At 40.1% G+C, this 16222-nt stretch overlaps 1 protein-coding gene across 2 annotated transcripts in view; it reads left to right on the top strand.

Moving 5' to 3' along the window:
• The window catches only part of tle2b (TLE family member 2, transcriptional corepressor b), an 83216-nt gene that overhangs the window by 52814 nt on the left and 14180 nt on the right, over window positions 1-16222 (top strand). Inside the window, exons 5-10 of one of the 2 annotated variants that reach the window (XM_030432812.1) lie at window positions 1501-1563; window positions 4433-4507; window positions 6803-6983; window positions 8269-8285; window positions 10653-10793; window positions 13583-13636. In XM_030432812.1, the coding sequence (XP_030288672.1) occupies window positions 1501-1563; window positions 4433-4507; window positions 6803-6983; window positions 8269-8285; window positions 10653-10793; window positions 13583-13636 (531 nt within the window). The remainder of the gene's footprint in view (window positions 1-1500; window positions 1564-4432; window positions 4508-6802; window positions 6984-8268; window positions 8286-10652; window positions 10794-13582; window positions 13637-16222) is intronic. The other variant, XM_030432813.1, reaches the window with a different exon arrangement.

Raw genomic sequence — 16222 nt, 5'->3', positions numbered from 1 at the left:
ATATATTGACACATGTGTGATGTGATAAGTCTGTGTCTGTCCTTGGAACAGAGCTGTGTGTCTGGTGATAGCCAGTTTATGAAGTCATGATGAGACTGGCTGTAAGTGACAGGCCAGCCGCTGTGTGTGTGTTTGTGTGTGTGTGTGTGTGAGAGAGTGAGAGGGAGAGACTTTGCATGATGGTTTATACAGCCCTGTCAGTCTCTGCACTGCCCTCCATCGCCCTTTTGCTGTCTTTTTTCTCTCTTCTCCTACAGTATCTTCAAGTGCCAGAAACATGTGTTAGTGAGGATAGAAGGATACAGAGAAAAAAAAAGAGGAAAAGTGAAAGAGGGAGAGGGAGGGTAGAGGGAGGGAAAAATAAAAATGTATGCATGTAGTATGGCCGCAGTAATGTGCGACAGCAAAGGAAAGATGAAAAAAACACAAGAGAGCGACTGATGTAAGAGGAAGAAAAGAGGGCAGCTGAGAGAAAGGAGGGAGGATAAATTAGAATGGAGAGAAAGTAATAATATAGAAAAATAGAAAGATGGGAGAAAATGAGACAAAGCGAGCAAGGGAGAGATGAGAGAGAGGGGGGAGCAGAGGGATGGGAGGAAGAGGATGAATAGGGTAATAATGGCTCAGTGTGAGAGCTGTTGTAGAAAAAGAGAGAACGGCTGAGTGAAGAAGAGAACAAAATGAGGCTGAGGGCACTCAGACAGATAGAATTAGACACACCGCAGAGGTTCAGTGCATGTGTGTGTGTGTGTGTGTGTGTGTGTGTGTGTGTGTGTGTGTGTGTGTGCGTGCGAGTGTTTGTGCATGTATGTGTCACAGAGAGAGTGTGTGCTCATGTTTTTATGTGTTTGTGCGCAGGCTGCTTTATTCTGCGGATGGTTACAAGGTTTGCCACGTGTGCTTGTGTGTATGCGAGATGTTTCTGTGTGCATATGTGTGTTTCTGTGTGTGTGCGTGTGTGTGTGTGTGTGGGCTGGGGGTAAGAAAGAGCATTTTTATGGTTTTTACGAGTTTTTCGGAAATGGAGAAAAGTAATGGCGCTGAATAGCAGGCTGTGACAGGCAGAGAGCTTGAGAGAGAAATCTTAGATGTGTTCTGCTTTGTGTGAATGTGTGTTTGTTCGCTCATATGTTTGTGTGTGTGTGAGAGAGAGAGAGAATGAGAGAGAGAGACTAAGAGAGTGAGAGAGGAAGACTGAAGTGGATAAGAGTGTGTGAGGCCGAGCTAAATGAGAGTGTGATGGTACTAAAAGACCAGATGATGACTGGAGTGCTGCCTCTATTCTTCCACCTTTGCTGTTCACTTCCACATTCACCCACACTCTTCTCCTTGTCACTAACAGAACTCGGCGCTCATTAGAAAGGTGTTTTAATGCTGCAGAGGCTTAATGTGCCGTTAATGTGTATCATCTTCTCCCTTCATTGTGTACTTATTATCGTACCGTATGCAGCACAATCATATATCCATTTCTCTAACCTTCTGTCTCTCTCTCCATCGCAGGCGGAGATTGTCAAGCGTCTCAGTGCCATCTGTGCTCAGATCATCCCTTTCCTCTCTCAAGAGGTAAGTGTCACCACCACCAGACACACTCAGACATAAACAAAAAACTTGCATAATCAGGAGTCAATTAGTCACATTTCCAGTGCTATATCATATTTTCTTAGTATTCGTAATAACAGATAACCCAGAATGGATGCATTTGCATTACAAGCAAGGTTAAAGACGAAACAATAATTCAGAAGTTACAATTGAAGAAATACAATTTTCACCGTACTCACAATTCAATACATCTGTTTGTTTAAAAGTTTTCTGTTCCGATATGAGTTGATTCAACCCAAAAGTAACTTTTTATTATCTATTTACTCAAGTACGTTTTACCTAAGTATAACTTTGACGTACTTGTATCTTACTCAAGAACTTTTTTTGCTTATTTATACTTGATATATTATATTTATATTTATACTATACTGCAATAAGAGCCAAATATTATACTTGTATCCTCTACTTTTACATTTTCAACATTAAAACAGTGAACACATGAATGCATCACTAATTATAGTCCAATAATGAAAGAACATGGATACCTGACCTGAGCTAGGACAGAAATGAACAAGTTATAACCAGTTTTGGGTCAGATTTGGTCGCCAATTGATGATTTACTAGTTCTGTATGATTATGTACATGATCATATATGTAAAATATAGGCCTTTATATTATGGACTATATTATGGATCTTTAATACGTTCATAAAACAAAGACTTTTCATAGTCGTCCACACTGTACATATCTAAACACGCAAGTTGTAACTATGGCAACTGCACAATAGGCTAACACAAGCTCAGTTCACCAGCTCAGACAACTACATCAGGCTCAAGTTGGGTTCAGGTGACTGTCTAGTTCAGGACCACTTTGAGTCTGTGGGTTTGTTGTGTTACAGTAAATACTTTACAGTTTGAGGTGTAGACATTTAACATGCACTAGTTTTCTGCATATTAATGACGTTTTCTTGACAATTGTTTCTGTTGAGAGCTCATCCCTATTATTGCAAGCTGCCTCAACAAGTTGTTCTATGTATTTTCAAAGCAAATCAATCAGCAGTTCTATTGATGTATTACAAACCCTCAATTTACTGAATATATCTTCATTAAACTCAAAACATCTGGCTTATCATTAAATAAAACAAATCCAAGCAAATATGTAAATTCAGTTAATTATGTCACATGGGTAAAAACTAGTTTTGAAACATTCTGAATAAGCATGAAAGAGCTTAGTACAGTTTGTGGTTAATTTTGTTTGCACAGTAAAATACCTTTGTGCTCTCAAAGGGAGGGCACAAAGGAGTCTAAATCTCATTTATATCTAAATGAGAGAATTATTTGTGTTTTGTGCAAATCAGATTGAAAACAATGAAGGAAAAAGTCAAAGAAACATTGATCCTCATGTCACCTGATATCCCCTGATTTCTAATGGCCTAATCATGTTGTGTGCTGAATTTTTATAGTATGTTGTCATGTGGTTTTGTCCAAATGATGTGTACCAGGTCAAAACGTACTTATATAAAACAAATTCCTGTAGATGTAAAACAATACAGAAAATGTAGGCATAAGGAACACATGTAGGCTTTAATTTTTCATAAACTACATTATTTTCTGAACTTTTAGATCCCATTATTTTTAAAGCAACATTATTCAACCTTTTTTACCGTAATGTAATAGCTTAAAAATAATTTTGATTGTACAGTGTCTTGTAATAGGGTGAGTGGTGTCTGTCTCAGCCACTCTGTCCCCTATCACTTGCTTCTCAACTAAGTAACTTCAATGAGAGGTTAGGATCACAGCATTACCTACATGGTTACTTTAACATACAAGTTTTCAACATTGTTATAACGTAATGAGTTTGTAATTAGCACCTACATTACGTCTGACAAATTATTACAGACCTGTGATTTGTATTTACGTGAGTGGTGTTGCACTCAGAAACTGTGGGAGATGCAAAATCACACAAAATGCCAATTGCTACATAATGCTGCTTTAAATTCAATATAAACAACTCTTTAAAGATTTACTTCACATAGTCTTATTACTCAGCAACATCATTATCTATCCAATGTTTGTACATGTCATGGCTTTTACTTAATTTGCTTAATACAACCTAAAGAAGTAAGAGGTGCAGGATCATTGAAGATACTATTGTTTTATTGTGTATGTGTTTACATGTGCATCGTGTGTAAGTGTAGTGTTCTTTTTGTTCTTTCTTTGGTGTGTGTTGGTTGAATGTACGATTGTGTAGATGGGAGTACAAACCTCCAGACACACTTCTTTTTGTCCGTTAGTGTGAGTGAGCTTTGATGAGTGGGCTCCCTGGAGACAGAATGGTCACAGCTCTGTTAGTTTGATCAATATTGACAGTGTGTGTTTGTATGTGTGTGTGTGTGTGTGTGTGTGTGTGTGTGTGTGTGTTTGTGCTTGCGTGTGTGGGTGCGTGCGTGCGTACACAAGCACTGTTGCACATGCATATTTGCGTTTGCGTGACTGATTACATTGGGATTTTGTGTAAACAGAACTGAGGTTTCAGTCAGTGTGGCTTTGAGCACATCTGTGTGTGTCAGTGTGCGTTCGTATCTGGCTGTATGTGTGTTTCTGTTGGTGTGACTTTTTTTTGTTAGTGTTTGAGCTGTGTGTGAATGCATGGTTGCCCAATCCATTTACGTTTATACACCCAGTACAAGCAGAGTTTAGATGTTGTGACACCTTCCTCAACTTTAGCTCATGTAATGGTTCCTGCTGTGTACCTACTGTATTCATTATTCGTTTACTTTACACTTTATACTGAAACATATACACTAAAGCAGAAAAAACCTGCCTGTCTCCTTACTGTCTTTCTATGGCGTTTGATGTGTATGTGTGTGTGTGTATATAATTTGTGTGTGCAGCACCAGCAACAGGTGGTCCAGGCAGTGGAGAGGGCCAAGCAGGTTACCATGGCTGAACTCAACGCCATTATCGGGGTGAGTCACCTCCATTCGTCATGACAACACAAACACACACCTACACAACACACACATTAACTGAGGATGTTCCAACCGATCTGACAGTCAGCTGATTAAATTCTTTCATCACTGGTCTGTAAACATGTAGATCAGAAAAATTGATCTTCAGATAGGAAATTGGTCTTTGAAGAGATTATTTTTGAAGTATGTGTGTTTGAAATTTTCTGTAGCCAACCTGTTTGAATCAGATGTTAACCGGCATCACATCCAGAGTGTGGAGTGTGTTTCTGTCGTATCAACATAATGATCAGCAACACCTGCGATGTAGCGATGTCCTATATTAGTTTGGACTAATTTTGGAAGATACAACTTAATATAACCAAATTCTAATGAATCACTGCTCCCAGTCAAAGACTTGGTTGTTCTTGTTTAGAGAATTTCCAACTTCCTACTAGAAAATGTACAGTGGAACGTCACTCGAAGTCAGAGGGAGCAGTTGTCTTGACATCACTCAACAATTGCACCAACCATGGAGAGGGGATAGGGTATATTTGTAGACCACAGTACTTGTGTAAAGCTAGTGAATTAAATAGATACGTCTCCAAGTATATATGTGCCATTAAAAAATTATGTATAATGGCATCTGTCACCTTGTGTTGTTTTCGGTCCTCTATTTTGTTAATAATGCAAGCAGGCTGCGCTGCTGAAGGCATTGGTTTTTGTCTGCATTTGCCAAAAAAACACCTAGTTTTGTTACGGTCAGTCAGGTCCACTTTTGGCTTAGTGTACCTAGAATGCTTGGAGGTCGAAAGTTAAAAAAATTTCACCTTGGATATTTCAACCTCTGACGTAACAATTCGTATTGAGAAATACAATTAATGTCAATAGCTTTCGTGTCTCTTATGTGTCCACTAAGAGTGTATGGTTTACACTGCACTGATTACAGCTCAGTTTCAAGATTTTTGGAGAACATACATTTTATATGAGGTATACTGAAAATTATTACACCTACGCTTGCAATGTACACTTGCTTGTGTGCACACATGCTTTTATGTGTACACACACACACAGGCACAGTGATGGTCTTGAGTGCTCTGGAAGACGGGGCTTTCCAGAGCTTGTCTGAGCACTGATCACATTACTGTCTACTTAAAGCCCTTTGTTCCTCCCAGCACTACAAACACTACTGTCTCTAAGGTGTGTGCGTGTGTATGTATGTGTGTGTGTATGTGTGTGTGTGTGTGTGTGTGTGTTTGTGTCTGTGTGAGAGAGAGAGAGAGAGAGAGTGTGCTCATGTGAGTGTATGTGTGTTCGAACACAGCAGTTCGAGACGACAACCACACGCACAAACACATCATAATGCTCCCTTCAGGATAATAGCCTTTCTTTATCTTCAGCTACTCCTTTGCTCTCCACTCTCTCTGTCCTCCACCATCCTCTTTATTTTTTTCTCCACACTTTCTCTTTGTCTTTCTGTTCATTTTCCTTCTGGATTTCACCCAGAGTCATCTCTCCTTTTGTAATCTCTTATCACTCTCTTCCTCTTACTATGGCCCTGTCCTAATTTCTCCTCTCCCATTTGTTTTTTATTTTTTGCTATATCTTATCTTTTGCTCTCTGTGCTGCACACTTTCCCTCTCTCTTCCTGTGCTCATTTACCCTCTCCACTTATTTTCTCCTGCCTGCTCATCTAATTCTCCTTCACTTTTCACTTCTTCCTCCATGATTCCCCTCTGTTGCTCCCCATCATTTACTCTCTGACTCAAACATTTTCTTCCCTCTCTTTAAAACCTCCCTGTGTTTTCCCTTGACCTGTTTCTCCATCTACCTCCCTCTGCCTTTCCTTCATAATTAATCCCTTTCATCACCTCACTCTTTTCACTGTCTCTCTGTCTTTCTTTTGCTTCTTTGCTTCCTTGTTCACCTACTTCACCTTCCTGTTACCTTGATCATTTCACTTCTTCTCCACTTCTTTCCTCTTCCTCTTTCTCATTATTGGTGTCCATCTTTCTCACCTCTTCATCTACTGATCTCTTTTACATCCTTTCTTCCTTTATCTTGTTTTCCTCTCTGTATGTGGTTTTGATTTAAATTACTTCCTCCCTTTTCTGTGTCTCCCCCCAACTTATTCCAAACACAACCCTCACTTCCTCTTACCCTTTTCACTCTTTCTTTTGTTCTCTGTCACTTTCTCCTTCTTATTTTCTATCCATGTCTTCTCTTACCTGTTTTTTTTCTAACCATCCACCCTTGTATGACACCGTCCCTCTTCAAACCCTCCCTCCCCGCTCCCTTCTTTCCCTGTGGCCACAGCAGCAGCAGCTCCAGCACCTGTCTCATCACGCCCCTGGCATCCCTCTGACGCCACACCCATCCGGCCTGTCCCTGGGCGCGGGGGGCTCAGGGCTTCTTGCGCTGACAGGAGCCCTGGGGGTCTCGGCACACCTTGCCTCCAAAGATGAGCGCAACCACCTTGACCCTGAACATCTCAGAGGTAAAGAAGTGTCAATCTTAAATTATTAATTTGAGTCTAATACTGAAATAAATGATACATGAATGAAATGAAAAAGTTGTGTCTCTTAAAATATTTTCATATCTTAAAACTTTCTGTCAGTGGCATCCTGATGTCATAGAAGAAGACAGAGTCACAGTTTAAAGATCCAAACTTTATAGTAAGATTGTTCTGATTGATAATAGAGAAACACTGTGGTATTTGTAGTTAATGCTGATTTTTTTGACTGTGTAGTCCTCTGCTATATCATATTGTAAAAAAAAATATGTGTAAATGCTTTTGTTTCAGGTTAGTGCACAACAAAAGGGTTTCATTACTGAGAGTCGTTGGCATTATTGGATATTTTGAGAAGATGTCGAGCAGGTTCACTACAAGTGAGGCGGGGTAATAGACTCTAGAAAGAAATCATCACATATCACATACACAAAAGTTATTGTTTATTCATTACATAGTTGTATTTCTGCATGTTTAGTTCAATTTAATGTATTCTGTAGAAATGGGCAGACAAATGAAATGACCACAGCTACAGAATAAGAAATAGATCATTTTAGACGTGATAAAATGCAAAGCAGTACTATACACTATCCATTTGTGTCAGGCTTTTGTATCATTTGTACAGTGAGTCACCTTTTGGACTGAATTTGAACCCTGTTGTTTAGATTGCTGTCATAATGTGGACAGACGTATTCATAGCACTTGAGTAAATGCAGGAGAAATGCTTTCTACCGACGAACTTTCATTCACCCCAATAGAATATCTTATCTTTGCGTTCTGTTTCAGGCACCGAACCAAGAGAGACTTCTCATGAATAAACCGAGAGCTAGAAGAAAAAAAGTAAAGAAAGAAGTGAGACTAAAGAGAGAAAGAGATAGAGAGATCAATGTGTTCATATTGCAGCATTAAGCATCTGTGTGAGAGCTTATGCATGTCTGCAGCTGTGTGTGTTTCAGTTATTGCATATGAGAGGAAGAATGAGTGAAAAGCAAGTGAGCACTGAAAGAGGCAGCAGGGGAAGACAGCGTGCTTTGTATGGTTGGAGAACAGAGAGAGGGGAAGATAGAGAGGAGACTGGAATCAGGCACAATAGTGGGTCTGTATCTTTATTAGAGAGGAGCCGTCGAGGTTCAGCCTAACCTTGGCTGACTGGGGGACTGTTGTTATTATCAGGACTGACGTCAAACTTTCTCTCTTTCCCCTTTACTCACCTCTCTCACTCTCTTTTTCTCTACTCTGCTGTCTTTTCATACCTTTCTCCGCCCCATCCCAGAGGGAGCACCCAGCAGGGTGAGTAGTTGTGTAGTGTGTTCAGTGTGTGTGTGTGTGTGTGTGTGTGTGTGTGTGTGTGAGAGAGAGAGACAGTGATAAACTGATGGAAATGGAGACGCACTGTAAAGAGGGCTCTAAAAACGGCTCCGTACTGCTGGAGCTCCGCCAGTAGTAGCACAGCTCAACACCAGCATATTAGCCACTCTGCGCTATCAACCTTGAGTGTCGCAAGGTTTTCTACATCACACTTATATCTGAGTTCACAGCATTTCACTGTTATCTGGAAGAAAGTACAAATTGAATGAATGGATGGTCAAGCAACTGCTTGTATTTCAGCGACACAAATGTTCTGGTAATCTACAGGACTTACAGAACAAGTGACAGGATTAAAACCCAGCAAAAGCTGCCCAAAACACACCAGTTAGTGTCTGTAGAAATGAGCAAGTCTGGCTTGAAAATGCTGACTTGAGTTTAAGATGCATTCAGTATATAAATCTACAGGAGGCTCCCTAATGTCTCAAGTGAAAGAACCACCAAATGTTACTCAACAGGTCACACCAGTGAACTTCATTTGAAAAGATGTTTCCCAACAGAACCTGCTCTGTGATATCATTAGTTAATATTTGGTGTACAATTGCACAACTGCCTCTTCTCTAGAAGCGATTAGGAACAAAAAGGGCTGAGGAGGGGGAGTCCTTCTGTCTTTGCTCAACTGGTGACAACTTGTACCAAAAAACACAATGTTGTTGAACATTAATAGAAGAATTATTTGATGAGTCTGACAGATACATGCACCCTGACCTCTGACTATAGTGTAAAAGACTGAGATATATTAATGTTAGAATTGTTTTACTCCCTTGTATCAATATCAGCAACTGCTGCAAATATCAGTGGAACTTTTCATCTTATACAAGTTCTGGTAAAAGGACTTTATATAGTGACTGAGATGTGACATGTACATTAGTGATGGTGAAAACAAAGCAAAACAAAATCCATCTTTAGAAAAATCAAGTTAATGCAACATGCAGTTAATGATTAAGTGCATACAAGTGTTCATTTTGCCTCACAGGTTTTGCACATATTTTCTGTCACTGTAGTTAGAAGTCCCTGTTAATCGCCTGGAGAATTAATGCAGTGCAAATGGCCTGATTGAAATTCAGTGGACGTCCATGGTTTGTCCTATTCTCTGTGGATGCTTTATGGTAGCCGTGTGAACACTCCTTTACTGTACTGGCTGCAGCGGGCAGCTGGGCTTCATCAGTGTAACTGTTGATAACACGTGGGGGGTGGGGGGTTAGAGGGAGATGGAGAGTGAAATTGGAAAAGGAAAAAGAGAGACACTAAAGAGGAAGAATAAAAACTAGAAAATTAGGGAGAGAAGGTTGTTAAAAAATACCAGCAAGTCTTTGTTCTGGTTTTTATTGTGAAATGAAAATGATTTAAGAGGGCTACTGACTTAACTTTCCCTCCCTCTCTCTCTCCCTCTCTCTCTATCTGCAATGAAACCCTTAGCATAATTTAATTGCTAAACACAATGCTGACTGTTAAGCACCGGGAAAATATTTCTCTTATGAGTTAAGGTTTGTGGTGAACTTAGCCAAGCATTACGGCGTTATGGGAGGGGAGGGGAGGGAGAGATGCATATCAATTGGCATTTGTCAGAGTAAAACATGTTGGAATTTTAAATGGAGGGGAAAAAAGGGACAGGGAGAGAGGAAGTCAGGAGAAGAGGGAAGAAGGCTGCGGAGGAGGAGAAGAAAGAAGAGAGGGAATTTTGTTTGAGCCGCACTGAGGTCCATTGTGTGGTTTTTCTCCTCTCCTCTGTCCAGCACTCTTTCCTGTCGGCCCGTGGGCTCCTTCCTGTGTGACTCATTGGTGTGTTAAACCCTCACTGTTCTTGTCCTCCCCACAGCAGGGGACGGAGAATGACAAGTGGCCCTCACCGAACCTCTGGCCCCTGCCCAAGAGCAAACACAACACAATGCTTTGATGGGCTTTTCAGAGTGCTGAGCACTAGGACGGGCTGTATTGTAAATATGCCGGCACAGCTTTATTGCCCAATAATGAGAGTCATATTTTACATGAGGACTGGTGTGTCGAGGGGAGGGCACTAATTAGCTGTATAGGCTGACTTGTGTGCCTCCATGGCTACGTCTTCACCTGTGCTTACGCCTGCTGTTCTTGCTGTGTGTGTGTGTGTGTGTGTGTGTGTGTGTGTGTGTAATGTTGTCATGTGGGTTTTTATGGGGCTTTCTGTGAATGTTTGTGTTCCTGCTTCGTGTGCTTTATCCAAGCCTATATCTACATTGTGACCAGTACACTGACGTATGTGGATGTGCTTTATGTGTTTATGCAAGTAAAAAGATGTTTCATGTCTTCCTCCAGAGTAAGTCAGCATCATCGACAGACAGTCAGCCACCTGAGGAGCGCCAGGGCCCGTCAGGAGGCTATTCCTCCTCTCAGGGAGGCGCTGAGGCAAAGAGGAGGCGCTGTGATGACAAGGAGCCGCTTGCGCCACACTCCTATGTACGTGATGTGTGTGTCCTTGTCCTTAAACGATTTGGTTTGTAGCCACATGGTTTCCCCGCATGGCCTGAAAAAACGTTGCTGGTTCATTTCCAGCCGACAGACTTTGTTAATGTTGTACCTGTCTCTCTCCTGTTTCATGTTTGCTTCTGCTGTCTAAGGGCCTGTCTAAATGAACAAGGGTATTTCTAAAAATGCCTTTTCTGCCTTTCTTTTTCACGTAAATATTGTTAAAGGTCAATGAAAACTTTTGGAAAACTCTTTCCCAGGTGGAGGTACTCAGAAACGTCATTTTCTGTATTTACGTCTGGGCTGGCAGAAACGGAGCTAATTGAAAACAATGACTGGACACTCACATTTGCTTCCTAATTGGGCTTTATTTATTAGTGTCTGGAAATCTTGGAAAATGTGAACTTGGAGTATCTATTATAATTTTGGAAACAGACACAAGCAGACATTGATAACACAATCAATACAAACGAGTTGAAGAAAAGGCTGCTGACAATGTTAATAAAAATAGCATTATCTCTTCATATTCTTTGAAGAGCAGTCATGTTTCTCCTCATTCATAGTATTTTCTATAAACCACCACAGAGTTTACAATCTGTTTTCTGTTTACACTGGCATCCCTATAGTATGCCCAGTATACATGATTGGCTATGTCACATGTGTTCTAAGGTGTATTAGTATAAACCAGGACACAGCAACCTGCGGCTCTGGTGCCACAAGTGGCTCTCTTGCTCCTCTGCAGCAGGTCCCTGTGACTTTGACAAAAAATTACATGAAAATGAATGATGAAGGTTATTTTTATACACACTGCTGTAGGCCCAGAGTAATTCTTGCGTTCATTGATTGTGAAAATGCATAGCCTACGCACAGTTTAGTATCTGTTCTAGCAAGCTGCGATTTTGTCAGTGAATTGAATGACCCTGATATTGTTGTGCTTTATGCTCAGGGCTCAGTTTGAATTCTGTAAGGAAAGAAAAATAACAAGAGCATTACTTCACATTGAGATGGACAATTACAGTAGCCTGTTTTTTCCTTTCTTTTCCTTTTTTTTTTTTTTTTTTTACTTTTAATGTTTTTAAAGCTAGCTACTTTATTCCACAGTATACATTTAAACTTTTGCACCAAAACATGGTATTGTTGTATTGGAAATCCCAAGTAAATAATGAGAATAAATAGCCCACTGCAGAGTAGCCACATGTGAAAATATTAATGAATGCTCTTTTGTGCCAATTTAGACTTTTTCGGTGATAACTTGTGGCTCCAGACAGATTTTTTTATAAATGGCTCTTTTGATATTAAAGGTTGCTGACTCCTGGTATAGACAAAGATTATTTCTGAAAGCGGGCAAAAACATTTGTCCCTCTTTTAAATCCCTGTTTCTGTACTGACTTATATACGTGTGCACTGGGCCTAATAAGGTTGGAAAATGCTCCACAAATAATCTTAAACAATGATGAAAGATTTTTAGCTTGAAGTGATACATGGAAAGAAACTGAAAAGTAATTTTTTAACAGCACATGTGGGATACAGCGAGAAAAAATGAACATAGAAATGACGTCAGTAATGTCAGAAAGTACATTTGCGTCTGGGTGGTTGCGTGTATATGTGGCATCACCCATGACATTACAGCCCACACAGGGGTCGGGGGCCTGTGGCCAATTAGAGCAGTGTTTGGTTTGGATGGGTCCGGTGAAGAAGAGCAGGGAGCCATAGGCGATACAATGCCAGAGGAGAGACGGCCAAGGCAGATAGCTGTAATGAATTAGATGGCTGTGTGTTTGCAGTCTGGAGGATTGATTGACACTGGGTGTCCATCTGCGCAAGATGGCCTCCAGCTAAATCAGTTTGGCATCCACAACCACAGTCCAAATCTTCCCATTAGTTCCGAGCGAGAACAAGCATGGGTAGTTTCCACTTTCTGAATGTTTTTTTCTCTTTCTGTCTGTCGAGCAGCATTATAGCCCCCATTTCTCTCTGTTTGCGTTTTGCTCTTCTGTATCTCTCTCTGTCTCTTTATCCCCGGCTCTCAATTTCTCCACTTTTCCTCTTTCACTCTCACTTCCTTGTCTTCTTCCTGTTTTCTTTTCAATTTTAGTTTGTCTCTCATTTTCTCTGTCTACCTCCTTTTACTTTTCTCTCTCTCTCTCTCTCTCTCTCTCTCTCTTTTGCTCTCTCTCTCTCTCTCTCTCTCTCGCACTCTTGCTCTCTCTCTCTCTCTCTCTCTCTGTTTTTTTGTTCTCGGAATAGACTGTAGACGTAGCCCTGTTTTGGTTCTGTATAATTAGGTACTGATGTCACTCCACGCTGATGTCAATAGGAATATCAGGCCATGATCACATCAAAGCGCTGTTGCCATGGTGACTAAGTGCCATCGTTCTCACCCCAGAAAAAGAGGGAGATAGATATAGAGAGATGGCTAGACGAGGAGCGAAAATGTGCCACGGATGGAGAAAGAGCAACAGTGTGTGTCTGTGTGTGTGAACAAGAGACGGATCGAAACAGTGTTTGTATGAAGGAGATGTGTGAGAATATATGGTACACAGTGGTACGGTATCGCCGTGTTAAATGTTGCATGGTGGGCAGCCAGTGGAAGGAAGCAAAGAGCAGCTAGTGATATTGATATATCGATCCGTGTGTGTGGACTTGTGTGTGTTGCCAGCTTTATTATTAAAGTTCTCAATATATACACGTACAGTATATATATATGTGTGTGCGTGTCTGTGTGGGTGATAGGGAGAAAGAACAGCGACTAATGCTGCCATCTTAATTTTTCTCCGCAGGACAGTGATGGAGACAAGAGCGAAGACAATCTCGTAGTGGACGTCTCCAATGAAGTGAGTGGCCGTTCACATTCTCACGCTCAGAGTGGCTATAATCAATAATGCATCACATGACTTCTTACATGTGAAGCTTGTAGCTTGCAGTGATAAATCAACTGAGAGCTATCACCTGACTCAGCTCTTCTCCTCAGCACTACAGACTTTCGCAGACTTAAAAAAAAAAAAAAAGATTTCACAGCCCACAACTTTACAGTTTTGTTTCACTCTCATCAACCTTGTGCTAAGCGACAGCAGGCAGCTGTTTTCAGTGAAAAACATGTAATAAATTCCGCTGTACACTACCTGCTCAGCAACAAATGGCAGTCAGGCAAAGTTAGCAAGAGGCTGGTGATTGTTGTGCAGCATTATGAAGCTAAAGAGCCAGATATTTCCCTCAGGAGACCAAAACAGAGCTAAAAGGAGTGTAAATATTGGTATCATATTAGCACAGTGATCAGAAACCTGACTACAAACTACTCCAATGGGCCTGCTGGGTATGTAAATAGACTAGTTTTTGCTAAGAAATTTGCCATATCAGCAAAAAAGGGTGCCTCACCCACAATGCAAATTAGCCACTGATCGACATCACTGGAGACAATTTATCAGATTACACAGTTTCCTCTGGAGCCACAAATTCCTTATACTACTTTTGTCACATTTATAGCAGTTATCCCCAAGACCTGTAAACACCCTTTAATAAACAACGGTAGAGTTTCTTTTTGTAATGTTACTGTTAGTGTTCTGTTTAGACAGTCCACAATAGGCTAAAAACTGAATTATTCATTGATAATATGATTTCATTCATATTATTCTTTGAACAAATTTATTTCAGAGCTGCTGAAATAACAGCTTGCATCATCTTTAAAGCTAAGTGCTCATTTATACAGCATAATCTGTGGTTGTGCCTTCTGTAAAGGAGAACATTTGTCTTGTAGATGAAAATTAATCACACAGTAAACACATTTTTTAACTGCGATGGGTTGTTTCTTTTAAGTCCTTAGCAAGCAAAGCTGGTAGAAAATGATTATGTTTGTATCTTACCTGCAATATTATAATAAAGAAAGTGACCCATTAGGGACGTATGGGTTATTTTCTGTACAGTCATTGCTTAATGGAAAAGTTTATTAATGAGCCAACCTCCCAGGAACTTCATCCACTGGTGACCATACTCACAAAATAGTCAATAGTTTCTTCTGACTACTTCAAATTAATATTCCACCTTCACTACCAATGTTTACTCACAATTTTCCATCTCTACGTCTGGAAAATATCTTAAGTCACTCACAGAACTCACACTTCACTCTCTCTCCCAAAAGCCTCCTCACAGCTACATCCTTGTGCAGGGTTGCTGTGCATCGCTGTCAGAAAATATCTTTGATTTCCTTACAAAGCCACAAGTTACAAGCCGCCTTTATCCAACACAAGCTCCCTGACACTGTGTTGCAGCCCACACATGAATAAAGCATGAATGCAATGTTGGGAAGACCGGTATTGCTCGCTGGAATGACTATAGATGTACTTGCCACAGCTTTGGAAACACCCTCTGTCCTCTCCATAAGCCTGTCTGTGTGGCTGGCTGTCGATAGTTCAGTTCACACGCAGATCTTGGTTTTTGTGCAGAGTGTAAATGTGTGAGGTCAGTTTTTTATATGTTTTATTTTGATTTGACTCATTCATTGTTGCTTTAATTGTTTTGCAAGATTTGATCTTTTTTTTTTAATCCTTTTTATGTTTCTTTTTGATTTCATTTAGTTTAATGCTTTGAGTATTTTACCAGTCTTTGATAAAGAACATACATCCCGACTTACTTTTCACATTTAGAGAAAGCCACAAATAAACCTAATTGGAAAATTGCCTGAAGAAAGTCTTCAGTCCCTTGTCTTAAGTAAAACACTGGATAGATTTAATGTCATAATTTGCTAATTGATGATTTTTTTGTTTTATTTCAGTTGGTTTGCAGGCAATGATTATTATTTTACTTCATACACTCCAAATGTTTTACACAGACTTGGCTTCAACTAACAATTATTTCCATTATTGAAAAATCTATTAGTATTATATTTCAGATTAAGAGATAAATAATTTGGTCTGTAAAATGTCAAAAAATAGTTGTTTTAACAGAAAAAAAATCCATGGAGAGAGTTGTTTTCATATCATCAAAGAAAAGTAACAAATAATCACATCTGAGAAGCTGAAAACTAGTGAACTTTCGGTATTATGCTTAAAAAACAACTAAATTATTAAAATATCCACAGAATAGCCTGATTGTCTGACTATCAACTAATCGTTTCAGTTTGACACTCAAGCATGAACACACACAGCATTGTATTTTATAGTTTTTGTTTTCTTGCTTGTTATATTGCGTGTTTTAATGTCTTCTATGATAACCTTGGCTCATCTGTGTGTGTGTGTGTGTGTGTGTGTGCATGCCTGTTTGTGTGTGTGTGTCTTTTGTTTAGATCTGTGAAATGTGAATTGAGTCAGCAGATATGTAGCTAGTTTAGCTTTCCGCTGCACTTTCCTTGTAAATAGGAAGAGCTCCTATGTAAGCTCATGATAAGCTGCTGCTTTTTGTGTTGCGAATTGTGTCCATCCACACAC

Source organism: Sparus aurata, chromosome 11 (genome assembly GCF_900880675.1).
Source record: "Sparus aurata chromosome 11, fSpaAur1.1, whole genome shotgun sequence".
NCBI classification, from domain to species: domain Eukaryota; kingdom Metazoa; phylum Chordata; class Actinopteri; order Spariformes; family Sparidae; genus Sparus; species Sparus aurata.
This window is presented reverse-complemented; position numbering and strand designations above follow the sequence as displayed.